The sequence below is a fragment of the Suricata suricatta genome, chromosome 1 (assembly GCF_006229205.1).
Source record: "Suricata suricatta isolate VVHF042 chromosome 1, meerkat_22Aug2017_6uvM2_HiC, whole genome shotgun sequence".
In the NCBI taxonomy this organism is placed as follows: domain Eukaryota; kingdom Metazoa; phylum Chordata; class Mammalia; order Carnivora; family Herpestidae; genus Suricata; species Suricata suricatta.
The window spans coordinates 2647927-2675255 of NC_043700.1; the positions used below are offsets into that span (position 1 = coordinate 2647927).

At 46.1% G+C, this 27329-nt stretch overlaps 1 protein-coding gene across 1 annotated transcript in view; it reads right to left on the reverse strand.

Moving 5' to 3' along the window:
• The window catches only part of CSMD1 (CUB and Sushi multiple domains 1), a 1512254-nt gene that overhangs the window by 323745 nt on the left and 1161180 nt on the right, over positions 1–27329 (reverse strand). Inside the window, exons 28-33 of the mRNA XM_029933196.1 lie at positions 26156–26482; positions 24759–24953; positions 18432–18570; positions 14924–15111; positions 10726–10914; positions 546–662 (exon numbers count right to left, since the gene is read on the reverse strand). Of these exons, the coding sequence (XP_029789056.1) occupies positions 546–662; positions 10726–10914; positions 14924–15111; positions 18432–18570; positions 24759–24953; positions 26156–26482 (1155 nt within the window). The remainder of the gene's footprint in view (positions 1–545; positions 663–10725; positions 10915–14923; positions 15112–18431; positions 18571–24758; positions 24954–26155; positions 26483–27329) is intronic.

The window sequence follows — 27329 nt, forward strand, 5'->3', positions numbered from 1 at the left end:
TCTCCTTAAAAACGACAAGTTGTGGCGTACAGTAAAGACGCAGGTGCAGCCCTAAGTCCGGTGTTTATGAGCTACATTTCTTGCAAGAATCACGAATTTTCCTGGCTTTTAGTATACTTATCTAAAAAATGAGGATAATGAGCTCTGCCCCATAAGTCATCAGGGGACTGTGTGAAGGTAAGTGATTTGTTAGGTATAACAATACCAAGTGAGCGTGGAAAACCTACCCTAGCTGATCGCGGACATGAAAAGTTCGGGTAATTTCCTACTTTCCCCACTCACTGTCCGTGTTTTCTCCGCTCCGTGCCATCACATCTGCTTTCCAACCACGCGTTCTCCCGTGTAAATCCAAGTTACACGGAAGAAAGCAGCATAGGGAATCTACTCTTATGTAGCATCAATCATTCCAGACCATTTTTCTGCCAAAACCGTATAAAACATCACAATTAACAGCTAAAAGACACGTGAAGAAATTAGCTTACTTGCTCACACATGTGCACGTTTTTCTACTTACTCTGTACGCAAAATCCACACAATGTTCTTACCTTTTCCGTGAGACACTTCAATGGTCCATGTGCAGTTCAGGGAGTTGGGGTAAAAATCCGGGAACCCAGGGGAAAGGACCGTTCCACTCTGCCCATGGATGTAGCCTCCACAGAGCGCTGGAAATAACAAGGAGATATTTATTGTTGTGGTATAGTTTGCGATGACTGCTGGCATAAAACACTTTTAAAGTGACATTGACTTTGCACAAGGACTAAAAGTGTGTTAAATATCACCTCTATGAATAATGAAACTGAAACTTTACTTGCAATTATAATATGGTGTCGAAAGGCGTCCTAAACAGTATAGAACCCAGAAAAACAACATAGAGTAAGGTATATCCATGAAAGTGGAATTTTGTGTGGTGACTTGCCTGGGCTGTGAGATCCCCAGACATTTGTCCAAGGTTGTTCCCAGTGTATCTGCCAGGATGTTTCTGGATGGGATTGACATTTCAACAGGTGGCCTGAGCAAGGCACACTGCCTTCCCTAATGTGGGTGGGCCTTACCCCATCAGAGGAAGCCTTGAATAGAACAAAAGCCTGACACTTCCACAAGATGAAGTCCCTTTGTCTGACTGCCTTTGAACAGATCATCTCATCATCCCCCCAACCCCCCGCCATCTCTGGACTTGAGTTGAAACACTGGGTCTCTCTGAGTCTCAAGCCTGCCGGTCGTCAGCCTAGAGTCCACACCATCCAGCCCCTCTGTTTCCAGTTTGTCCACTGCAGGCCTTGGGACTGGATGGCCTCCACACCAGGCAGGCCAACTCCATACAGCAAATCTCTCTCCCTCCCTCTTTTTCTCTCTCTTTACACACATATGCACGCACACACGTGCACATGTACACACACCCCACTTGCTCTGTTTCTCTTGACAACCCTGAATTACACAATTACAGCCTCAGAAATGGGGCAGGTCTGCATTTTTTAGCGTCGATGCTCCTCACAGCTCCTCAGGGGATTTAATCCTCAACAACAAGAGACGCCTGTTCCATGTGTCTTAGAGACTAACTTTTTAAAATCTTTTTTGTTATTATTTGAGAGAGAGAGAGAGAGAGAGAGAGAGAGATATCAAGTGCACGTGCGCTTGTCAGAAGGGCAGAGAGAAGGAGAGAGAATCTGAAGCAGGCTCCACACCTGATGCGGGGCTCGATCTCACAGCCCTGGGATCATGACCTGAGCTGAAATCAAGAGTCGGATGCTCAACTGACTGAGCCAATCAGGTGCCTGAGACTCATTTTTGAATAAAGAGAAAGGTTATACGCAATCATGAATGAGAAAGTACAGGCACTGAGGGAATCGATGTAACAGGGACCACGTGCCCTCCATGCACACACGTGACCGTGCTGCCTTCCTCGAACTCAGTAAGATCGTCCTTCCGAGACTGCCACCCGCAATGGTGGCTTCCCCTTAGAACAGACACCCCACACGGTGGGTCACAGAAGCTCCTTCCATAAAGTAACATCTGCAGAAGAATTAGCTAATGTGTGAAAGATGCGATCTTTGTATCATGCATCGTGTGCTTTGAGGGAACAGATAATCTCTTTGATTATGCAAACCACATGGGAAGAGTTACATAAAAATCAGCAAAACAGAAACTTGTTGAGTGAGTTCTAGAGAATTTTAACGGTGTAAGATTTTCACATCTTAAAATTACATGGACTCCACATCTCATTATGAAAGAGGCAATGTTAATATAGCATCTGGAACTGATTCATTCAACAAATAGCCAGACACTGCCCTCAGCCCCGGAAATGATGGACGAAACAGACAGAAATCCTTGTCCTCAGAGAGTCAGCACTGCGGCTGGAGGAGAGAGACTATGCCCACAGTAACATAATGGGCGGATTATACGTGACCTTGGAAGATGGTGAGCACCAGGAAGAAAATGAGATGGAAAGACCAGGATATTCTCCGAGTTGTGTGGGGCTGGGGACCACCTCTGCAGGTGCGAAGGGGAGAGTGCTAGGGAGGTGGCCCATGAAGAGACACTCAAGACCAACGAGGGAGCACTGGACACCTGGGAAGAGCTTGCATGGAGAGAAAAGCACAGGGACAGAGGCCTGAGTGGGCCCGGGGGTGGTCTGTGGCCCCAGGGCAGGGGAGAGGGAAGCGAGGTTGAACACCACTAGAGGGTGAGGGCCTTGTCACTCATCTGAGTGAGGTGTAGGCCCTGGAGGCTCCCCTGTGGGCAGCACAGGCGCTCACTGGGCCTTCCGCCTGGCCGCTGAGCACTGGACGGAAACGGGGTGAGGCTGGCGGAGGGTCCAGTGGGTGGGACAGGACAGCCGACACCAAGGGAAGTGGTCAGAACCTTGCCACAGTCTGAAGTCAGAGCCACTGGGGTTTTTCCATGAATGGGATGTGGGTGCCATGATTAAAAAACAAATTAAAAAGCCAGGAATGATTATGAGGTTTTAACCCTGGGCGTGAAGGAACTGAAGGTGAGGAAGATTTTGGGGTGTGGGCCAGCGCAGTTTCGGGTCCGCAGGTGCCTACTGCAAATCCACAGAAAGTGTGTCATGGCAGCTGGACACTCGAGTCCCACCAAGGGATGGGGCTGGAGCCCAGTCAAGGGTACCCATGCGGCACGTGTGGATGTGGGGGACGGAAGCCAGCCCCGCTCTCTCCAGCCCCAACCGCTCAGGGAGGGGAGGGGCTTCAGCACAGAAGTGAGAGCACAGTGGCCGTGCCGTGGGACAAGGACCAGGAGACAATGCAGCCTCGAGCTCAGGAGCTCTATGTCTGTGACTGGATCAGGGTCAATCAGGACATTAGCCTCCTAAATATTTATCAAGGACGTGACCATCCTGAGGGGAAACCACTTGATATAAGACTGAAGGGTCATGTAGCCAATGACTTGTAGTCATCTTCGCCTTAACATCTGCACATCCTATAGAAAACTGATCGAAATAATTTCTACCCAGCTACACTTAGACACGATAAAACTGATCAGTCTCTGTTTCATCCTCCGTCCTCAAGGATGGTTGATCACACACTGGGAGAAGCTTGGGAGGGGAGACATCTGACCACCGACGTTTCCCGTCAGTTCGACACGGAACCCAGAAGCCACGAACCGACACGCTGAGCCGCCGTTGAGGAGTAAGAAAGAAACAGATGAAGTGACTCTGCTGTCCATTTTGACTCACAGATGTGCAAGTGCAACGTGGTCTAGTTCATGCATCATGAAGATTTTTGAATAGAAATCGTTTCATCCACAAAGCGCACTTTTCTTTCCCTTTTTATTTTTAGGGAAAGGAGGTTTGCTGTTCAGAGCACTGCAATGGTGTTCCCACCTGAACCTGAGGCGCGAAGAGAGTGAAATGAGAGAACGGATTCCGTCTTTCCTGCCCCCGGGGGCCTCGGGCCTGTTCACACACAGACACGTCTCCGTTCCCTGCAGAAGAGCTGCAGATACCGCTGCCTACGATTTGAACGACAATACTCTGTTTCTTCCTACACTGCAGAGTCTCTTCCGGGATGTTATAAAAAGCACGGTAAACTTTTACTTTTGCTATCCTGAGGGCTTTAATTCCTTGAGTTTTACTTTCTCTATTCATGTTACCTACACACCATCAGAGACCCCGAGGCATTACCCTGGAAAACTCTCGGGAAAAGGAAGATGTACAGAAACTAGGAAGACGGCAGAGATGAACGCATACACAGTCGTTCCCAAGCGTGCCTCCAGTTCCGCCTTTGGCTCTACTTTCACCCGTTCATCCATCCAAACCTCCATCCAAAATGACTTACGGAGGAATGTACTGGCGTTTTCCAAGCCCACACAAGCTCTTGGGCACACGAGTAACGCCGACAAAATGCTCTTCTTCCAAAGTTTACATTCCAGGAGGCAAGGTGAATAATTTAGAGAGGAGACTAGGCAGGACTAAGAACGAGTCTTAACGCGTTCTTGGCTCTCAGCGGTCCAGGGATTGAAGTGCAGTGGGCTGGGGGCGCTGCCCAGCGATGGCCCCACGTCCATCCACGCCCATGTCCACGCCCAGATGTGGAGCGTTGACGAACCGACACAGGCACGGAGCGGGTGTGGGCGGTCTGAGTGGACCCCGTGTTCACAGCTGCCCTGTGATAGGCTGTCGGCTGCCAGGGCGCTGGAGGGCCTTGGGGGTCTGCTGGGGTCCCCGGCAAAGCCCACAGCGCACCCCCAGACTGCAGGCGCTCACCTCCCGTCACCTCACCCTGGCCCTCGCTGCCGGGCCCTGTCTGCCGTCCTGCGATGCGACCCAGCCTGCAGCCATTTCGTGGAGCCCTGGCTTGTGGACTTCTCCCTGTCTACACTGCCTGGACCAGAGGCAGACCAGGGGAATCGGTGCTGACAGCTTCTACTCTGTCCCCGAAAATACCCGTTCCCACAGCCTCTGAGCTTCCTTCTTGAGCTGCAGCGGAACGTGAGCCTCAGGGCCTATCTTCATGGGGGCCTCCTGTCTCTCACTCCTGCTTCCTGACACTGGCCTGTTTCAGGTCCTCTTTGTCTGATTCACGGCCCAGCTCCTGCCCTCCCGTCTCTTCCTCAGAGAGGTTAACGCGTGAAAGCACACAATCGACCACAGGATTCGTTTCTCTTTCCTGATTTTCCATTTTCCTTGTTTGCTGTGAACTACTAATAAAGTCCCATGTACAGCAAGAACCTAATGGGGTGACACTCCAATTATCCATGGCCTCTCCATGTCCTGCAGACTTATTGATTTTATCCCTCCCTCCCTCTCTTCCTTCCTTCCTTCCTTCATGTATTTATACTGAATCTTTTCCCCAAAATCAACCTTACATGGAAGCCCTACCAGTGAACTGGGGACTGACTTAGAACCACTCGGTTAGAGCAGAGGATGTATTTCAAACCCTGCCATCACCCTCAGTTTTTCCTCAAACAAAGCTGGGGTCCCACAATGTGGTTTCACATCTTGCCATCTGAGCCCGGTTCCCGTCCCGGACCCGTCCGCCTCCGCGCCTGGACCCCTGCATCCCTTCCCTTCCAATCCGTCCTCTCCATCATCCTCTTAAAGATGCACCTTGAAGCTCACCTCCCAGGACTTCGAAGATTCCAAATTGTCACTATTATCTTTTTCAACTCTTCATGCTCAAACACTTTTCCTGTGCCTAATAGAGTCTTCTTTAATTGGGTGACTTAAAAAATAAGTCTTTCTTTCTCTGTGCTACAAGATCATAAACTTTCAGCCGTGTGGCTGCAAACATAGTAGTCTCTCAATATATGCTTGTGGAAAAGGGTCCAGAGTTACAAAAATATTTATTTAATGAAGAAAGTTTTCCAAAATTTGTCTTGGGCTTGTCTTTCTCCAAATAAAAAGGAGGCAGTTTATTTGAATGTCCACCTTATCTCTTTAAAACTTGAGTTTGTTGCCACATAAATAGTAACAGTGAAATGAATCAAAATGCTATGCAGATAAAAGACATACTGATAGAGTGTATCTGTTTTTCATGGGGATATAAAATATTGTAATTAATTCTGATTTCTTCTTCCATTCTCAGAGCTATGATTTTTAGGGGTTTAAATATCCTATTGATGTATCATTTGCCACAATAACAACCCAGGGGTTTTAAGAGATTGCTTAAGATTTGAAAATGCAGCAAGAGCACTTCTTACGGTTAAATAAAAACAATCAACCATGACGGACTAAAACTCCTATATCAAACTCCGAAATCTCCTAAGGTTTTCAGATTTATGAATAGCCATTGACCATAAATGTATTATTATCTGTTATATGTTATTATATTACCTGTATATTATGTTGCAAATTCCTTAGAAGGGTTAAATTTCAAATGTACAGAAATTTAAGTGGGGAGAAAGCAAAAGAGTAAAATGCATAGATCGAATGTACTCTATTTTCTGTAGAAAAGGGCAAATATTTACTGTCATTTCCACAGTGTGTCGCTACCTGCAAAGGCTCCAGGTCCTTCCCCGCCCGCCCGTCTCCATTTCTCCAGGATACGTCCCCGCTGACCACTGTGCTCACGTTCCGTTCACTCCCCCCCCCAAACCGCCAGGGACCTGAGGAACGTGCTCACCTTCCCTGGCTCGGTGCCTTGGGACAGGCTGGCCGCTCGGGGAAATTCTACTTATCCTTGAAATCCGGGCTCAAGTGCTGTATTTTAGGTGAGTTCCTCAATGCCTATCACTATGACCTTAAAATAAAACTGAGGAGGGGCACCCAGTTGGCTCCGCTGGTTGAGCGTCCAACTCTTGATTTCGGTTCAGGTCACAATCTCAGAATTTGTGAGTTCGAGTCCTGCATCAATGTGTTTTCAGGGAAGGGCCTGTTTGGAATTCTCTCTCTCTCTCCCTCTTCTCTCTGCCTCTCCCCTGCTCATGTGTGCTCTCTCTTCCTCTTTCAAAATAAATAAACTTAAGAAAAAAATATATAACTGAGGGGGTTGCATATTTAGGTGTATGTATGATATATGTGCATGTGCTGTGGTCCCAGTGTTTGGGTAGCCCCATAACTCATGTTGGATCCCTAATGGCCAGCATGATGGTGTGAGGAGGGGGGCCTCTGAGGTGCCTTTATAGAAGGGGCCCCATAGAGCCCCCGTGCCCTTCTCTCTCCAGATGACACGCTGAGAACACAGCCGTCTACAGCCTAGAACAGGGGCCTCACAAGAACTTGCTCATGTTGTCCCTCGAACTTGGACCCCCATCAGCCAGAACAGGGTGAAACACACGCCTGCCGTGTATAAGCCACCGAGGTTGCCTGGGGAAAGACAGCGCATCCGGCTACGTGGGATTGGACATTTTAGAGTGAAGCTCTATGACACTACACACAAGGAGAAACGATGTTAGAGGAGTTCAGGACGCTGGTGGCCAGGCGTGGCTCCAGAAGAACGCTTGTGAGGGTTGGGAGCATCCTGGTCCTGGAGGAGGCATGGGTTCAGGGGTGCCACAGGAAGGGGCATGGGGGGTGGAGGGCAGGGGCTACCCGGAGGACTTGGTCAGGGGGAAGAGGGTGCGAGGGGCCTGGGCTGCGTGCTGGGCAGAGGAGAAAGTAATCGTGGTCAGATACTAAAACATTTCAAAGAACCAAGTTACTGCTGTCCACTCAAGAATACACGGGGGAAGGTCATCGTTTGCTCTTGAGAGAATCACATTGTCATCAAGATGACCCATCTCAGACGGTCTGGGTGAGCGTGGACTCCCACTGGTGCACAGGGTGCCGACTTCCCCAGACCCAGAGTCTAGGCAACCAGGTGACTGCTGTGCACTTCCCTGTGATGAACTGGGCGCCTTCATCACTGTGTTTAAAGCCCAATCAGTGACCTCAACCTCTCAGTCCTCCCCGCGCTGCCGGGAGAGTCTGCAGTCACAGCCTAGGGCCACGTTTAGCGGCTGCTCAAGGCTTTCAACCCGAACGAACGTGGGGACAGTGAGCAACTCCTGTGTGCCTAAATCCCATGTCAGCCTTAGTCAGAAAGTAAAGAGAAATCGGAATTATTATTACATTTGCATAGTGGCGCCCAACAAAGCCACGTGTGTGCTCATCAGGTAAATAAATATTCCAATACAATTATTTATTTGTTTACTTACTGCAAATTTTGGATTGAGTGACTTAATAAATAGTTTGATTGATGCTTAGTTGTGTGAGTAACAACAGAGTATTCTACGTGCTGGGCCTTCCTCATCCTTAGTGCCCTCTTTAGGATTATTGCCAATAAAGAACTCTGTTATACAGTAAATACTTTTATATTTTCTTTATGAAATCCTCAGATTGAAAAAATTTCATTAGTCCAGTAGCTCGTATCCAATACTACATGGGTAAATATTATTTATTTTTGTATCATTAGGGTTCCAGTTACAAAAATAAGACATAATAATAAAAATTCATGTAACACCAAAACAATGTGGAGAAGAAAGGGCAGGTCTCTCCTCCCCCTTCCCACAGCCTGCCGACCTCCCTGGAGAGCTGTAGGGCTATCGTCTTAGGTGTCTACCTTCAGCCATTTCCGATGTAGGTACCGTGAATACATACGTGTGTCTGTGCATACACGCATGTGTATGTTCACATACACAACGTGCGTCTCCCTCCAGAAAGGGCTAGGTCATTCCAGTTTCTCAGCAACAGGACAGGATGACCAGGCATCTCTCTGATCCCGCAATGATGTAGAATAATTTGACCTTTCCACTTTTTCACAAATCAACAGGGTAGAAAAAAAATTCCTTTTGCATTTTCCTGAGTCTGCGTCAGAGTGGACTTATTTAAAAGTGTTTATGAGACTTTTGTCTCCTCTGAGAAGCCCATGTATGTGTTTTCCTCATGGATCTATTGTTTCATGTCCGGCACTGCTTTCCATCCATCCATTTATATGATAAAGTTATCTAGAATCACACTACATGGACAGACCAATTATTTCCTGTAGTCTGACCTTTTTCCTTAACCTTCTTTTGAAACAGGAATTTTAATTTGTATGTAGTGAAATCTGTCAATGTTTTCCATTTATTGTGTCTAGATATCCAATTTGAACAACATCATTTATAAAATAAGTCATCCCTCCTCAGGGTTTGGAATAATTTTAGCAAATTGTTTCTTTTTTAAAATTTTTAATGTTTATATTTATTTTTGAGGCAGAGAGACAGAGCTTGAGTGGGAGAGGGGCAGAGAGAGAGGGAGACACAGAATCCGAAGCAGCTCCAGGCTCTGAGCTGTCAGCACAGAGCCCGGTGTGGGGCTCAAATTTGTCAACTGCGAAATCATGACCTGAGCTGAAGTCAGACAGTCAACCGACTGAGCCACCTAGGCACCCCACAAATTTAGTTCTTAAATAAGATATGCATATAATCTATTTCTGTACTGATTTCATATTTTCCTTTTCATCCATTTTTGGTATGCTCTGGTCCCTGATAGAGTCCTTCTCTATCATTCTTAATAAAGCATATTCCTATTTGGAGGCTTAACTCTTCCAGATTAATTTATAATGTATTTATAAATTTTGATTAAAATTCAAATTAATTTTAATTCAATTGTACTGAACTTAAAATTTTATTTCTAGAAAATCTGTATATTTAAATTTCACTCCTAACATCTAGAAATGTATTAGGTATTTCCCTGTGTTAGGATATCCTTTTGTATCCTTTTATATTTATCCTTAATACCTTTTGTATTCTACTGTAAGCTTCTCAATTCTTTTAAGATACGCCTCCATGCTTCCTGTTAGTGCTACTTCTGAAAGTTTTGGAGGACACAAGCATTATACTTCTGAAAAACCAGCCTCTGTGGAAACCCATGAATTTATGTCTATCCCAACTGTGGCCATGGACTAGCACTTACTGCCCAAAGTTGACTATTTGTTCTTTGTAATATTTATGATTTATGCCATTTCCTTAAATTATTGCATGAGTTAGGATCTTCTGGATAATGGGAAATAACATTTCTGATACTGAGCCAGTTATTCTGGTCTCAAAGCGGAGCTTTTTATAATAGTTTGCTACTAAGTGTGATGTTTTCTAAAGGTAAGTTCATTTCTATCACGGTTCACTCTAAGCCAAAAATACAACCTCTTTGTAACATTGTTGAAAAAAATGCTGTGAGTGAGAAAAATATATTATTTCTTCATAGAAATCATGCTATAATGTTGTCATACTCATGGCCAACGAACACATCCTTTACTGTCTTTGCAAATGGCCGCAAGCACCATATTTGTGTGCCCCCTGCGTGGTGCTATCAGCAAGAAGGTTAATTGTCTGGAGACTTCCAAGGGCAGATCTGTGCAGGGAGGGGGCCTGTCCAGGAGACCACTGGGGGGTCTTGTGGGAAGGTGCTCCCAGTTCCCCGGGGATAGTGGTGAGAGCTCAGAGGGGAGTGTGTAGACCTGGGGGTGGGAAAACCAGGGCTGACCACCTGGAGCACAGGCTCACTTCCCATCTTCCTGCCACCTTCAATAAAGGCCAGTGTGAGAGTGTGTGCGGAAGTGAGCTCCGGAAGTTGCAGCGTTTGGTGATCACGCTGAAGCCTGGCCCATAGTTTTTTTAGTTTTCATTCCTAAATGCCTAAATGGATGCCTTACCTCATAGAAACAAATGTGCTAGGGAAGCGTCAAGCATTAGACGGAACTGTAGTTTAGGTGGCCAACTTTTCGTGCTGTGCCGCCCTATGAGACACAACCCGTCCTGCCCAGACAGCCGGAGTGCCGACAGGGCCTGCAGCCCCGCGGGCCCGCCTACCGTCACAGCTGGGCAGGGCGTGGTTCCACTGATGGCTCCGCTCACAGACCAGGGGCTCGTCGTCGCTCAGCGTGTACCCCGGATCGCAGCTGAACGTCACCGTGGACCTGATGCCAAAATGGCTGCCGTGCCGATGGCCGTTCACGGGGATTCCTGGGTCCAGGCAGGAGTCCGAGTCCAGAGTCACACCTGCGTGTGCAGAAAAGCTACATCAACCCCGGGACCGCTCTGGTTTATAGGAACAAAATACTAGAGCAGTGATACTGTAAAATATCCCCAGACATCATCAGACCTGGACAATTCTTCAAGTGGATCCAATCATCCACTAAAAAACCAATATACTTTCATATATCGGATCCTGTTTTCTGTAGAGAGACATACATTAACTATTTATCAGATGAGCGGTGAGTAGTACAAACGTGAACGATCCCTCTGAGGTTGCGTCGCTTTGCTGGAAACCCAGTGAACTGTACTAAAGGAAGCCTGTCTCCTGTCTCTAGCCTCCCCTTCGCCTCCTTATTGTATTTCATCTTCCAGTTGGATTTGGACGGTCACCCTTCAAGTCTCATAGACATGCACACATGCGCCCGAGTCCACACATGCATAATGCAAAATAAGACCACACTGGATCTGATTTCCTGAAATTGCATTCCATACATCTGTGCATTTTTCACATTTGCACTTCAGTCAGCCTCTTCGGAGAAGGCTACAATTAGCCCATGCTAAAAAGTAAAGTGCTATATAAAGTGAAGTGATTACGATCATGTCATTCTAAGAGTTTCTTTTCCCTGTCTCTGAGATTTCTCTTTATTTTTAGAGCATACATTTGAAAAGATAAGCAAAACGGGAGCAGGGGATGAAGATGGCGGTGTTGTGGTTATGAATTCAAACACATAAAAAAGACTGCCATTTTGCTTATACGCCACTCGCTTAGTAAGGTGCGGGGCACCACAATGATGACTATTACTTAAAAATCTGAAATCATCCCTGACATGCTCAGTCCCCTCAGAATGATCTTTGGAATAATATTTCTGACTATTGCATAAATTTGAGTGATGTACCTTACACCTTATACCCTCTCTCTTTAAGTCAAATGCATGACCCACAATAATATTTAAACTAAGTAATGGCTGATAATATTTCTTCATTGGATGTGTTAAATTATTTATCGAGGTTCACATGTGTAAGCCCTCACCTGCTTTCTCCCCTCCCATTGTGGGGTGTGCCCATACCATGGCAGGTCCAACTTTCCAACTGCATAGCATCTACATCCATTACGTTCTGACCTGTTTTCCTTTCTGGCCTTAGGAAAGGTCATAAACTCTCTCCCTCTCTCTGCCCCTACTCCACTTGTGATCATTCTCTCTCTATCTCAAAATAAATAAATAAATTTATAAAAATTTTAAAAGAGGGTGTAATCAGTTCAGTGTCAGACTCTCGATCTCGGCTCAGGTCATGATTTTGTGGGTTCAAGCCCCGTGTCTGGTTCTGCCCTGATAGTGTGGAGCCTTCTTGGAGTTCTCTCTCTCCCTCTCTCTCTGTCCCTACTCCACTCATGCTCTCTCTGTCTCTGTCTCTCAAAATAAATAAATAAACTTATCAAAAAATTAAAAGAAAGGTCATTAAATCTCAGAAACTAATATGCATGCACACACGCACAGACACACACACACATCAGAAAACATACTTCTTCTTTGCCTTTCAAAAATTTTTTAATGTTTATTTCTTAGAGGGAGAGCACGAGTTCCCTTTAGAGGGAAGAGAGAGAGGGAGACATAGAATGTGAAGCAGGCTCTGCACTGACAGCAGCTTGAACCTATGAACCATGAGACCGTGACCTGAGCCAAAGTCAGACACTCAACCAAGTGAGCCACCCAGGTGCCCCATTTTCTTAAAATTGCACAATGTAGTAACAGCAAAACAGGGTATATATATTTACATGCAGTGAATATTGTTTTTTTGAGATATTTTAGAAGACACTTTTGAAAGCATTTTAAAAAAATGCTCTAACATTAAGTGGAGACCCTCCATATACTGGAGACATCCACTTGTTTTCCAGTTCCCTATAAAATTATGGCTACTTTACAGGGGGGCTCAAAGCTCTGCAAACAGACAGAGCGAGCAAATAATTATTCTGAGGGATGAAACAGTGACTATTATATAAGGAAACTGTGTCACATTCCTCATGAAGAATAAAGTAACGGGCAGACTGTAATTGGATGCAGTGTTTATAAGTGTTTATATGATTCACAAGTGTCCGTGCACAGAACAGGTGACGATTCTAGGTCTGCTCTTAGGAAAACCTTAAAAAAGTGACTTCACCTCGTCTACCTTATAACCTAACAAGATCTGAAATTAATGCCGTGTGGCAGCCAAGTTGCCTTCCGGGACCACTGTGACCATAAGTCAGCCTCGAATAGAGTGCGCTCATTTCTGCCACGCTTTATGCTGCAAAGGAGATTTTCAGGTGCCCATTTGGGCATAAAGTAGGATCCTTAAGAATTTATTAAAGCAAGGAAGGTTGACAGTGTCAAATGTTTATGACAAAAGACTAAAGGGAGATGAGCTATATTATTATGTTTAAATGGCATAAACAACTTGACATTCATCTTTCTTGGGTCATGGGAAACCCATTTTTTTAGCACTGGATGAGCAAGTGCGATTGTTTTCTAGCGCTCCCACATGGGCTTCTGGCCGTGTTTCTTCACAGGGCACTAGAAACGGTCAAAATGTCAAAGGGGTTGGGAATAGGTGCCCTTTTTAACGTTTTTCTCTTCTTCCTGTCTCTCTCTGCTCCTCTCTCTGTTCTTGATTCTTCCATTACTCTGGGGTGCCCTGCATCACCTCCCTGCCCACCTGCCCTTTCCCTCTACCTGGAAATCCATGGTCCGGCCCGCACCTGTCATGGCCTGCCTGGGCTGGCTCAGGTACCCACTGTCACTACGTGCCACCTCCTTGAGGACGTGACAGAAATCCAGGATTCTGGCGGGCACCGCGAGCACACAGAGTCACAACATCTGGGATGGGGACTGAGGAACCTACATTTTACTAGGACTCTGGGTGAGTGCAAACGCACAGTGGTGGCGGAGAAACACGGCCCCCTGAGCAAGCTCTCTAAGCAAGGACGGCCGTCTGGGCCGGTTACAGGCTCCCTGAAGTGCCCGGGCCCCACCCGCCCACAGCAGGTTACACAAAGGGGAGAAAGAGAAGGAGAGCTCTGTTCTAGTTTTACTTAGGGCCTGAAAGCACTTGTTCTCACAAGCCTCATTTCATCCAAGTGTGGGCTCAAGGGCCACGTAGCTCCAGACTTTCATAGAGGCGTGCAATGGGGGTAACAGCACTGGGTCGTCAGTGTCAGGAGGTGTGCAAACCCGGATGGTTGCTGTGTGGACATATCTTCAGTCCCAAGAAAAGTAACAAGTCGAAGGGACTTTCAAAAGGAATGAAATATGAACTTTTCTGGTTATTACATTGTACTTCAAGTTCAAAAAAGAACTTACTTTGCAAGAAAGGTTGCATGTATATGAAGTGAATCTAACTGGATTAAATTTGAAGTTAATCATTAAATCACAAGTGGAGTCGGTATCACTAGAACATTCTATCAGGACCTGAGCTCTGAATCTCAGAAACTAAAGCTAAGACTCGAATTTGTATTTACGGAAACTAAGATGGGGAAGGAACACTTGAAGTCGGGCAAACCATCCGGAACTGCCATATTTCAGCGACCGCTGTAATTCCCTCTGAGTCATTCTGGACTCCTGTCAGTGCTCACTCACAGCTAGGCGTCAGACTGGGGTCTGTTGGGTTCTAACTCTATCCACTCTTGGTTCCAGGTCTCTTCCCACTGAAACGTGCCCCTGGGGACCCACAGATAAAACTCCAATGGCCCTAAACCTGTTCTTCCGCCGTTACTTGAGACTTACATGTTTAGTGACAACTCCTTTGGTCAGGAGCTACATTTCCAATGGTAGTAATTTATCCTTACATCATGTAGTAAATGAACATGTTTAAGTATTTAATTATTTCATTTTATAATCCAAAAATAAGTGGGGTTTTGTTTGTTTGTTTGTTTTTAAAGTGAAAGCCCCCAAGATGCCCCCTTATCCGCAGGAGAAGGTGCCTCGGAGCCGCAGTGGGGCGTGGCCACGAGGACCGACCCGGCGCCGCGGAAGCAGGGCCCGCGGGCCCCGTGACTCACTCTCGTAGTGGATGAGGAAGCCGACGCTCGAGCGGCTGTTGTCCGTGGTGAACAGCAGGTACATGAAGGGGCCCGTGCTGATGAGGAACTGGGGCGCCTGCGTGCCGTGATACTCGCCGATCAGCGGGGACGAGCTGGACGGCCCGTCCCGGACCTCCAGCGTGTCGTAGTTGACCTCGGTCTGGAACCTGCCGGGATTTGCACCGAGTCAGAAGAGCAAAGCTGCGCTGACTTACTGACCCTCCCCCAGTATTTTCATACATCAATGGCAAAGCCACGTACATGAATAACCTACAGTTATTCAACCTTTAAAGAACCTGGGCACATGGGGCATTTCAGCAGGTATATTTTTCTAGAAGAAAAGGTATCCCCTGAACCCCTCCCTCTTACTGAAGACTCCATCACGTCACATCCTAAATGCAAAAGAAGTCAGTCTTCAGCTCTAAAATAAAAATACTGTGAACTAAATTCGTTTTTGGAGAGAGTAAGGAAAGGGAAGGAAAGGAAAGGAAGGGAAGGGAGGGAGAAAGAAAAAGAATGAAAAGAATTAACTAATTTTAAAACAGTTCGTGAAAACTCAACCATGCATTTTCAAACTATGTTTCATGATCTCCTGTCCAACCTGGTTATGGACAAAGGGAAGAAAGTAATTCAAAATACGTGATGATACTTTGAACGCTTTACAGAAAAGAAGAATCCGGTATCTTTTTCAGCTGCCTCGCCTCTTTCTGGGCCAGGAGCACCTTCAGCACGTTGCTGCTTCAGAAACAAAATGCGGCCTTCACGGTCTGAGCAGCTTCCCGAAGGAGCTTAACCTTTTTTCAAGAACATCATGTGTCCAGAGGATGTGGCCCCTGTCATATGTGCACACAGTCTAGGCGCTCGGGTCCTCCTGAGTGCGAGGGGGGACCCTTCCGGGCACTGAGCTGGTTTTCTAAAAGGGCCCATCTCGTCCCCTAAGAGCCAACCAGGCCTCCAGGGTCCAGCTGGGCTGTCAGCGAGCAGCGAACGCGAGCCTCGGATTCAGTCCCTGACTTTCAGACTAAGAATCCATCCGTGGAAGCCTGGCTCCTTCGCCCCCACACTCTGCCTCCAACAGCGCAGATGAGGAGCAGGGGTGCGGGCTGCCCTCGCTCCGAGGCGGACCCGGGGCTGGACGCGCAGGGCGGTGCCCTGCTACCTCCAAACCCGGCGGGGTCCCCCGGGAGCGGCCCGTGCGCCTGGATCGTCCGAAGAAAGGACACAACGCACCGGCAGCCCAGAGCACGCTGCAGGCTGTGCATCTGCGGCCCCACCGCGCCGCCCACCCGTGTACTTTTCTAGAACATGCTCTCAGCACCCTACGGTGTGTCAGTTACCCGCGTTCAGACTCAGGAGGTTTGGGGAGGCATGGAATGAATCTCACTGAAGAATGTGTGCTATAGTTTTCAGTCCTCTTTCTTTAGCAACAGCTAGGACCGGATGTGGTGCACGTCTGCTGGCTGGGCCTCCAGCGCTGACCCGGGCATGGGCGTGTTTCCTTTCATTTGGCAACTTGATGCCTTTGGGTAAGAGTTACATCAGCATGGGCTGTCATTTATTTATTTACTTATTTTTTTTAATTTTTTGACTTATTTTATTTTTATTTAAATTTTTCTAATATTTGGGGTGCCTGGGTGGTGCAGTTGGTTAAGCATCTACCTGTGGTTCGGGTCATGATCTCATAGTTGTGGGTTCAAGCCCTGCATTGGGCTCTGTGCTGAGCTCAGAGCCTGCTCTGGATTCTGTGTCTACTTCTCTCTCTCCCCTCCTCCATGCTTGTTCTCAGACTCTCTCTCAAAAAAAAAAAAAAAACAACCCACACACATAAATTTAAAAAAATTGTAAATGTTTATTTTTGAGAGAGAAAGAGAGACAAGAGAGAGACATAAAGAGAGAGACGACAAGTGGGGGAGCGGATAGAGAGGGAGACACAGAATCTGGAAAAGACCCCAGGCTCCGAGCTGTCAGCACAGAGGCTGACACAGGGCTTGAGACTATAACCATGAGATCATGACCTGAGCCGAAGTCGGACGCTAAACCAACTGAGCCACCCGGGGGTCCCAATTATATTGGACTTTTAAATTTGTACACACAAACAAGTCCTTTACTAGGGTGTCAGCCCACGGCGAGAGATGTAAGCTAATATGGCACTCTGCAAGTAATCTTCAGAGAGGTGTGTAAAAATCACAAATGTCTGAAAATGTCAGAAATGTTGGTTCTTATAAATGGAATTTAGCAAATACCATAGTTCCATAATATTTAAAAGACAAGACTGAGAAAAATTGTATGTCTCTCTGTTCAGGCAACTGAAAACAGTGCCAGTGACTTCCGTTAAACCAGGATGTGAAGACACACTTTCTCCTGAATGACTTAATGACTGAGTGACCGAGTGACTGAAGTCTGATGTGAGGCCAGGAATCGGCGCTCTGACATCCCCCACTCAGGACCAACAAGTGTAAAAATTAATAAGGAACCGAACTTAATTTACTGAATGGTACAGAGTTAATTCGTCCTCAGTGATTAAGTTTACATGCGAGGATGCATTCTCCAGTATAATGGATCCATGAGACAAAAGTTTATTTTTCTAAGAGACTATCCTACTGGAGACTCTTATCTTACTAGAAATAATAAAATAAATGATAATTTAAAATACAAATAATACTAAGTGATAAAGCAACTCCCACTAAAAGTCTTTCCTATATATATTATTGTTGGTTAGCAGAAAATTAGTGGAAAACAAAAAGAAAAAATACAATAATGTTCATCTGTCCTGAGAGATCTTAATATCTTGAATATTTTGTTTGAGAAGATCGTTGTTAAAGAAAGCTTCATACTGCCCAGATATCAAGCCTAAAACATTAAAAATTTTGCTTCCTTATATTTGAAAAATATTATCTCTTGAAACCATTTGAAATCATGAAACCGATTTCACTGTGGAGTCAAATGGAAATACGTTTCATCATGGAGAATTCAAGCCGTCTGTTTATTTTGCTAGATTATCAAATTCATTATCAAATAGCTATGTCCAACCACATTCCAGTGACAGGACCGGTCAGAGGGAATTAATCTGTGTCACACCCCAGAGACAGCGCTGTCGCTCAAAGCATCACTCGGTCATGAAACCGTATTTTTGGGCTGTCCCAGAAGGCATCTACGGGACCAGAGGGGCTTCCATTTGTAATTACGCCCCCGGCAGAACCAAAACCCAGAGTGAGACTCAGGGGCCAGCAACTGCGAGTCGGGGGAATGGTCATCTGGAACTTGCTACTGCCCTCCGCGAGCCGGCCGAGCGGACTCAGCCCCAGACTTAGAGGGTCAGATTCAAGGGGAACCAATAAATCCAGCAGATGCCTGTTTCTCTGTAAGTGAACTCCTTTGGGAATCCAACCAGGAACTGTCACGTCTCTACTTTCCATCACCCATTTAAGTAAAACCATCGGACGTGCATGGGTCATTGGGTCCAAATTGAGGGTAAGTTTGTGCTTACCTATCGAAAGTGATCTTGATGGAGTGTCCGGGCTTGGCTTCAATGATCCATTCACAGTTCAGAGAATCCTTATAGTACCCTGGCCATCCGGGAGGCAGAATGAGTCCACTGGACGCCGTCAGGTGTCCGCCACACGGGGCTGAAAGACGGGTCAGGAGGTCAGCAGGTCCGATTCAATACATGGGGATCCCACAGCGACCCCGTGACAGCAGGGATGTGCTTCCGTCTTCACGGACTTCGCGTCCACAAGGACGGAGGCTAAACACATCCCCAGATAAACTGATTTCCTGAAAGCAGATCACGTATATCCCACACCTGGGCCTCTACTGCCAACTCACAGCACAGCTCCTTTGATGTGAAACCATCAAGGTGTAAGTGGGAGATAAATGACTTCCGTGAATTGTCACATCCAATCGTCACGACACATTCATGAAGTGCATACCGTTGATATCTGTATTTTATATGTGTTTGTAATTCCACAAACATCTATTGATTAGCAAACAAAATTACTTCATGTCTGAAACAGAAACACCCTGTGGGGTGCGTGTGCATATTTGTGTGCATGTGCAGAAAGATACTATAGTTCAGTGATGTGTGTGTGTGCTTATTCAGCTAGGGTGGGTTTCCTTGATTAAAATGATTTTCCACACCCATCAAACTAAACTATTAGGGAATGTTAGGAAACAAAACAAAATTTTCAAATTCAATACATATAGGATTAATCCACATCAGTGCATCAAGAAGAAAAGGAGTTTCAGGAAGGTATATGCTTGTTACACAGGAAAAGGGATTATGGATTTCTGTGTGATCTACAGGAATTTTTTAAATTACACATATTTAGCATATTTCTGCCCAGCCACATATTTTTTTCAGATTCTTCTTCTCAAAGTTCTTTGCCATATTTGTAATCAAGTTTGTCAATCTACAGATACCAAAGGAAATATAAAAATTTTCCCCATTAAAAAATATCCTTTTTGAAAAAACAATATGCCTGTATCAACAAATAGCCAGATGCATTAAAATGCTGAAAAGTTGTATACAATTTCACCAAGGTATAATGCAGGAGAAAAACAGCTGACAGAGAAATCTATAAAGTAATCATGGTGGCTTCATTTACGATGGAATAATGAAAGAAAACATTGAATATTTATGACAAGATTATGACTACATGTTAGAATGTCACAAATACATTTGAGATAATGTTTTCAGAATTTGTCAATTTGAGTAAATCTTTGCAATTAAAATATGACTTGGGGCGCCTGGGTGGCTCAGTCGGTTAAGCGTCCAGTGTTGGCTCAGGTCATGATCTTGCAGTTTGTGAGTTTGAGCCCTTACGTCAGGCTCTGAGCTGACAGCTCGGAGCCTAGATCCTGCTCAGATTCTGTCTCCCTCTCTCTCTGCCTTTCCCCTGCTCATGCCCTGTCTCTCTCTCAAAAATAAGCATTAAAAAATAAAATAAAATATGACATTTTGCAAATCAAGATATAAAATTATACATGCATCATAATCTAATTTAGTAAAAAAAATTGTTTAAAGAGAAGGGGGAGTTTCAGAACTCTGCTGATGGTGGATAACACTGCTGACTGCTGTGGGGATTGTGTTCTTCTTGGTGTAGTTTCCTTTCTAAATAAGCTGTGATACGTGTGCCTTTTTTCTATACTTAGAAATTTATAACAAGAAATTAGTCATTTTTGTGAACTTATTAAAGAAAACTTTCATTATGTAATTATAATTTTAACAACAACCTATTTTTACTTATTAGCATTAGGATTTTTTTCTAGTTAAGTCCTTAAATTCATACTTTTAGGCTTTATTCCTATGCTTCCTGACATATTGTGGCCAATACGTCTTAGAAAAGACATAAGCAAAATTAAACAATTTTATTTATTTCATGTTTAACTATCCAAAGATATTATATAAGAAAGACATATAGAAATTAGAAATTTTTCTAAAAGTTTGATACGTGAGACCGTTTTAAATCTGTGTGGTGAATTATTTTAGGTCTGTAAGCCTTATTTCCCACCTAAATGCAAATCTGTACATTTCCTTCATTTTACTAAAGTGTTCTAAAAACTCTGAGTTGTTATATTTCTTGGAAGGTGCTTACACTGTCGCATGTTACTATTATTTCATTAATATCTTTTACATGTCACTTTACAATTTACAGTGCACGTTAGAAGAATTTGTATCACACTACCCTGATGAAATAGATATTTTAATCTTACATTGTAGGCCAACAAAATTAAATATAAGGCTACTAAATGTAATGTCAAGGTTGCCTCACTGACCGACTCAGATTATGTCATACTAGGACAGCTACTCCCCCACTGCGTTAGGGGCGGTATGAGCGTCAGATCGCATTAGCTGCAGTGAGAGCATCTGGCACTGCGTCAGCCGCGGTACGGGCGTCAGCCCTGCGTCAGCCGCGGGAGGACAGCGAGCGGTCTGTTTCTCACACAGACCACCCGCGCGGGCTCCTTCCTTGAACCTGCTATGGCACCTGGGGCTTCCAGGGGGCAATCAAGGACTGATGATCATAGGCTGTACACGTCACTTCCGCGCATTCTAACGGGCCAGGACCCACTACGGATTTCATCAAACCCCACTGGGGCCAAGAAAATGCACCTATTTGGTGGAGATTCTGATTATCTGGGAACAACACTAATGACTTTTGCTGTTCACAGAGGTGGTAACAGAAAAGCAAATATGTCAATAAGATCTTTAGAATGCAAATTCTTCTGTGATTTATTATGGAATATTTGCATAGAGGAAGTACCTGGTTGTGAGCTTCTAAACTAAGCCCTTCTTGATGGCGGACCTTTTCTCTCTCTGGCTGGGCTACGCTATGGGAGTCCTGGCTTTATGAAATGTGATATGAGAGTCAGATAGTCATATTTTGCAGCATCTGTGATAGTGTTCCCGACACTAACCTTCTATGAACTTGGAAGATAGAGCTCTTCCACATGCACCTCACTGGTGCTCGTTGTCTTTTTCAATGTCCAACCTTTAAACTGTTTTTGAAATCTGTTTTTATGGTGTTTTGTTTATCTACATGTTGCACTTTTTATTTGGGTCACTTTATGTAATTTACATTTTCTAGGGAATCGCCAAATTCATTGACATTTGTTGCCATAGAGTTGATCATGTATTCTTGTACAGTTATTTTCCCTCCAGAGTAGCCTGTGTTTTAAATTTTTTTGTTTTTTTAAACTTTTGAGAGAGAGAGAGGGAGAGTTGGTGCAAGCAGGGGAGGGGCAAAGAGAGGGAGGGAGGCAGAGGATCTGTGCTGACAGCACAGCGCCCAGTGCAGGGCTTGGACTCATGAACTGTACCATCAGGACGTGCGTGAGCTCAATTTGGACACTGACTCAACTGAGCCACCCAGGTGCCCAAGTGGGGTTTTCAATGACAATGAGCCGTGCTGAAATACATGGGCAGGTTGGAGGCAGAACAAATAAACACAAAAATCTTTCTTGCAGACAACAATTTATACCCATGATTTGCTGGTATCCAGTAAACTCTGCCAGAATAAATAAACATAATGTTTAAAGAAATTGCTCTATTGTGAGCTTTTCACTCTTTATGTAGAGTTATTATTAAGAATAAATTATTTTATTATTATGTCAAATTATTTTTGTAATCACGGTTCTGTTTCTTCTATACTGCTAAATACCTAAAGTTGTATTTTCTGCTAATTTTCTTCTCAGAACATAGAAGGTTTGTCTATTTTATTGATATTAACAAAGAATTCCCTCTTGCATTAAATTATTCTAACATTTGATTTTTATGAACATGATATTCTAATTTATTTTTTTCTGACTTGCTAACTTCAGCAATAAATTCCTTTACTTTTTGTCTTTCTGTTCAACACTGAGGCATTTGCCTCCTAGCAGGGACATCTTAGCAGATGAGGGTTCCTTTGACAAGGATTCTGGGTGGTGGACGGGAGACTTGAGGCCCTCCCAGGGGTCCTCTGGAGTATTTGCCCGGGGCTCTCTCCGTGCCCTGTGCTTGCCCTGCACGTGGCACGTGGTCAGGACATGCGGCCTGGACTCCCGGCACGTTGTTAAGGTTCACCTTATAATCAGTGATCTGATGGACTATAAAAAGTAATCCTTGAGTAAAACAACACATGTGTATATTCTCGAAGGAACCTCATGTTCCTTCTGTCTTCTTTCATCTCACATTTGCCACAACACTTCCTCCTTTGTCCCACCTCATCTGGAACATACCAGCCACCTCTCCCTCTGACTCCGGACTGAGCACACCTCGTGTCCACCCCGGCCTCTTACAGGGGAGCGCCCGGAACACGGTGGGGGTCCGGCCAGAAGAGAACAGAGGCTAAGCAGTACTGCATTTTTTAAAAATTTTTTAAATTATTTTATTTATTTTTGATACAGAGAGAGACAGCATGAAAGGGGGAGGGGCAGAGAGAGAAGGAGACACAGAACCGGAAGCAGATCCAGGCTCTGAGCTAGCTGTCAGCACAGAGCCTGACGCGGGGCTTGAACCCACGAACGTGAGATCATGACCTGAGCCGAAGTCGGAGGCTTAACCGACTGAGCCACCCAGGCGCCCCACCACTGCGTTTTTTAAACAACAACTTATTTCCAGGGCGCCCGCCTGGCTCCGGCTGGTGAGCGTCCGACCCTTGATTCGGGCTCAGGTCTGGATCCCAGGGCCGTGGGATCGAGCCCGCATCCAGCTCTGTGCTGAGTGCAGCACCTGCTTGGGATTGGGATTCTCTCTCTGCCCCCCCCAAGTACTCCCCCTACTCTCTCTGTCAAAGTAAATAAATAAAAGATGAATTAATTAAAAACTCGAGTAAAGTAAATAAAACACATCTTTCTTATGAAATTTTCATGCTGCACAGGGGCAGGCGTGGCTTGTGCAGAATCGACTTGAACACGCTGACCCGAGCGCCCGATTTGCAGCGTCTGAGCGCCCGTGAGCCTGTGTTTACTCATTCATGCAGGGTGATAACCTTCCTACTTCTTAACACTAGACACAAAGTAGCATTTAAAACCTAACCCTCGGGAGACATGATAGAAAGAGGTAAGAAGGAGCACCTGCCCGGGTGCTCCGCCGGCAATTCACCAGCCCCTGCGGCGTTCAGCACTCCGCACGCGCCAGCGCCTTAGCAAAGTACAAATCGAATCCTGCCCCTCAGACAATGATGCTGATTGGCCGTGAGGCTGAGGCCTGAGGGCCTGAGGCGGAAGCCCACCCACCCCGCTGCTGTCACAGGCCCCTGGGGGCTCAGAGCTCAGCGTCCACACGAGATCCGCCCCTGCTTAGACGGCCTGTGAGCTCCCGTCGGGGCGATCCTTCCAGATGGGAGAACAAGGCCCCTAACCTACAAGGGAAGACGCATCAGGCTCACAGCTGTAGGCTGCATTCGACACAGCATTTTCTGAGTTTACTTATTGCAAAATAAACACCTAGTGATGGATGGCAAGTGAAGAAAAAAAATAAGCCGTGGAGAAAATCACCTGTAACCGTGATCCACATTTTGGTGCATATGCTCTTTCTTGGCTTTTGGAAACTATTATTATCATGCCGTGTGTGAATGTTTATATTTCCCCACAGTGGAGTGTTGTCACACAGGGTCATATCGTCGGTGGTACAGTCGGTGTTAATGACACACGCCCCCCGGGTGTGAGCGTGGGATGGTTCCTCTGACTCTCTGTTGTTTAAAATCGAACTGTTTGCACATTTGGTTGTCGTATTTTTTAAAATGTTTTTTTATTTATTTTTGAGAGACAGAGAGAGATAGTGTGAGCAGGGGAAGGGCAGAGAGAGAGGGAGACACAGACTCTGAAGCAGGATCCAGGCTCTGAGCTGTCAGCACAGAGCCCCACACAGGGCTTGGACCCACAAACCGACTGAGCTACCCAGGCACCCCTGGTTGTCATATATAATACCGCAAGGAACATTCTTGAAAAAAAAAACTTTCCAGAGTTGTTTGACTGTGTCCTTACAGTTTTGATCCAGAAATACAATTTATAGCTCAAAACGTACGGTGAAAATGTATGACCTTCATTTGCATTTACAGCATGACGCCATGACACTGTTCCCTCAGCAGCATGGCCTGTGCCGGGGAGGGGGACACCGCTGCAGAGGATCCACTGCGCCCTGTGCCAGGGAGGGGGACACCACTGCAGAGGATCCACTGTGCCCCGTGCCGGGGAGGGGGACACCGCTGCAGAGGATCCACTGCGCCCTGTGCCGGGGAGGGGGACACCGCTGCAGAGGATCCACTGCGCCCCGTGCCGGGGAGGGGGACACCGCTGCAGAGGACAGTGACTGGCGTGGGGCAGCCCGTACCTTCGCAGCGGGGGGCGGCGGCGCTCCAGACCACGTGTCCATCCTGCAGGACACAGGTGACAGACTCCGAGCCCTGCGTTTTGACAAAGCCATCGTCACATTGGAAGGAAACTGAGCTCCCAAGCAGAAATCTGTCCCCAAAACGTCGCCCATTTATGGGAATGCCAGGATCGTGGCACTCGTTCTGACCAAATGCTGAAAAGAAAAAAAAACATAATCATATAATTAAAATACTTGAATATCAGACCATCAGCCCCTCCCTCTTTCCCCCTCCCCTTTCAGTCCATGGTTCGTTTTCAGTATTCAGTAGTCATGGTGGGGGGCACTTGTGGGGAGAAGCACTGGGTGTTATATGGAAACCAATTTGACAATAAACTATTAAAAAATCATAATAAATAAATAAAAATAATAAAAAATACTTGAATATCAGGTATGTATATTTAAAAAAGAAAGAAACAAACATACTATTGAAGCGCTTTGCTGTCCTAAATTTCGAATGTGCCCTTACAGACAGATAAACGCATTAAACACACAGGATAGTGGCGTCTGGCGAGACAGAATGAACACACGGATAAACACACACAACCACTGTCTACACTACATTCCAGTGTGAAAGCACGTGGTGCATGCACTAAGAAAAACAAGCAAGATGGCAGGGCTAGAAGGGATTTTGTGTTTTCATCTGCTCTCTGGCAGATACTCTGATGATCCGATTAGATACCCTAATTCATAGATAAGGAATCCAGCCTCTATCCCACTTTCTGTAATATTAAATGAAAAAATCACTGGCAAATCCTAAGCACAGAGCCTAGGAGAAGTAGGCAGCCAGCAAATTATGATTTATAACTCATACTTAACATTGTTACTTTATTCCCTTAACAATGCATTTAAGTAGATGTTCCTAAATACACTCGGGTTTGTAGATGAGGATCCAGAGACGAAAAGAAAGAGCCGTCTTACCAAGACGGTCTTGTAATCCATGGCTCCTGACCCCAAAGGGCTCAAGCCACTTACTACAGTAGGTTTTGTATGAAGGATGTTGCATGGGTGGATGGATGGATGCAGGGATGGAAAGAAGGGAGAGAGGAAAGAAGGAAATAAAGGATGGAAGGAAGTATGGAAATGGGAAAGAAAGATGGAAGGAAGATGGAAGTAGGAAAGGAAATAAAGGATGGAAGGAAGGAAAAGAGGAAGGAAGGGAGAGAGAAGGAAGAAATGAAGGAAGGGAGGGAGGGAGGGAGGGAGGAAGTTAGGAAGGAAGGAGGAAGGAAGGAGGGACGGGCGTTCAGGACAAGCCACGGGACTGCACCCCCGTCACTACACTATGTGGGGCCGCAGCCCCCAGGACTCAGCCTGCGCGCCAGCGGCCACGCACTGGGGGGCGGGGGGGGTCTTACTGGTGTAGGTGATGTTGAAGCCCCTGCCGGTCGTGGAGTGGTCGGACTGGAACTCCAGGCGGACGACGTGCCCGCTGCTGGCCAGCTGGGAGGGCACCTCGTGGCCCGAGAACGTGCCGAGGACGGTGACGTCGGAAGCCCCGTCGTCCTTGATGGCCAGGAAATCAAACTGCGGCTCCACATCGAAGTCGTTGAAGATGAGGTGGATCCTGCTCCCGGGGTCAGAGATGATCAGCCACACGCAGTTCATGTTGTTGCCGTACTCCTCGGGGTAGTTGGGGGACAGGATGATCCCCGACGACGCCGTGAAGTTGAAGAAACAGGAGACTGGGGAGACACGAGCGCAGGGTCAGGCAGCCTCGCCCACGCCCGGGGAAGGGTGCAGAGGGTGGCACCGCCGGCCTGGCGGGTCCGCCCTGAACGCTCGGTCTGTCCCGACGGCCGGCACCCAGGATCTGCTTGGACGCGCCGCCACCAGAGCGCACGCGCGGCCGGGCGCGGGCTGCACTCAGAGGGTCCCTCATGGGCTTCCTGGGAACTTGGGCCAAATACTACAATTTCCAGAGAGAGCCCTCTGCCTTCAGAAGGACAGTCCTTCATAGGAAAAGGCACGTCTGTGTCCCAGCGACAGTTTCTGGAAAATAGTGCGGGTACTTCGTCTTGTAGGATAACTTGTCTATGTTTTATGTTTGCCTTAAAGCACAGTTTCTCAAGTTACTTATTTTTTATCAGTTACAGGCTAACGATTAATAAATAATTACCCAAAAAAGCAGACCAATGTATCAGGTGGATAATATAAAATCTCTTGGAACATTTACCTCTTGAGGGGGTGTACTTGAAATCAGTTCATGTGTGTGCGTGCACGCAGGTAGAGATGTGCGCATGTGTACTTTCTGGAGAGGTCACCTGTTGGGCCTATTTCTAGGGTTGAGTTTTGCTTCTTATTCCGCATAATTTTAAATACATTTTCCAGGCTATGCTACATTTAGTTACAAAATAAATCTTGCTTTTAAATTGCCCTGAAGTGCTTTATTTCTAACTGTTAAAACACTTTACTTTTAAGAACCAGGCAGTTCTTGGATTGAAACCCAAACACTATGGTGTTTCTCTGTTACAGCATTAGCGGAGTCATAAAGACCTGTGCCTGGGGACCCCTGCCCCCTCGGCCCAAAAC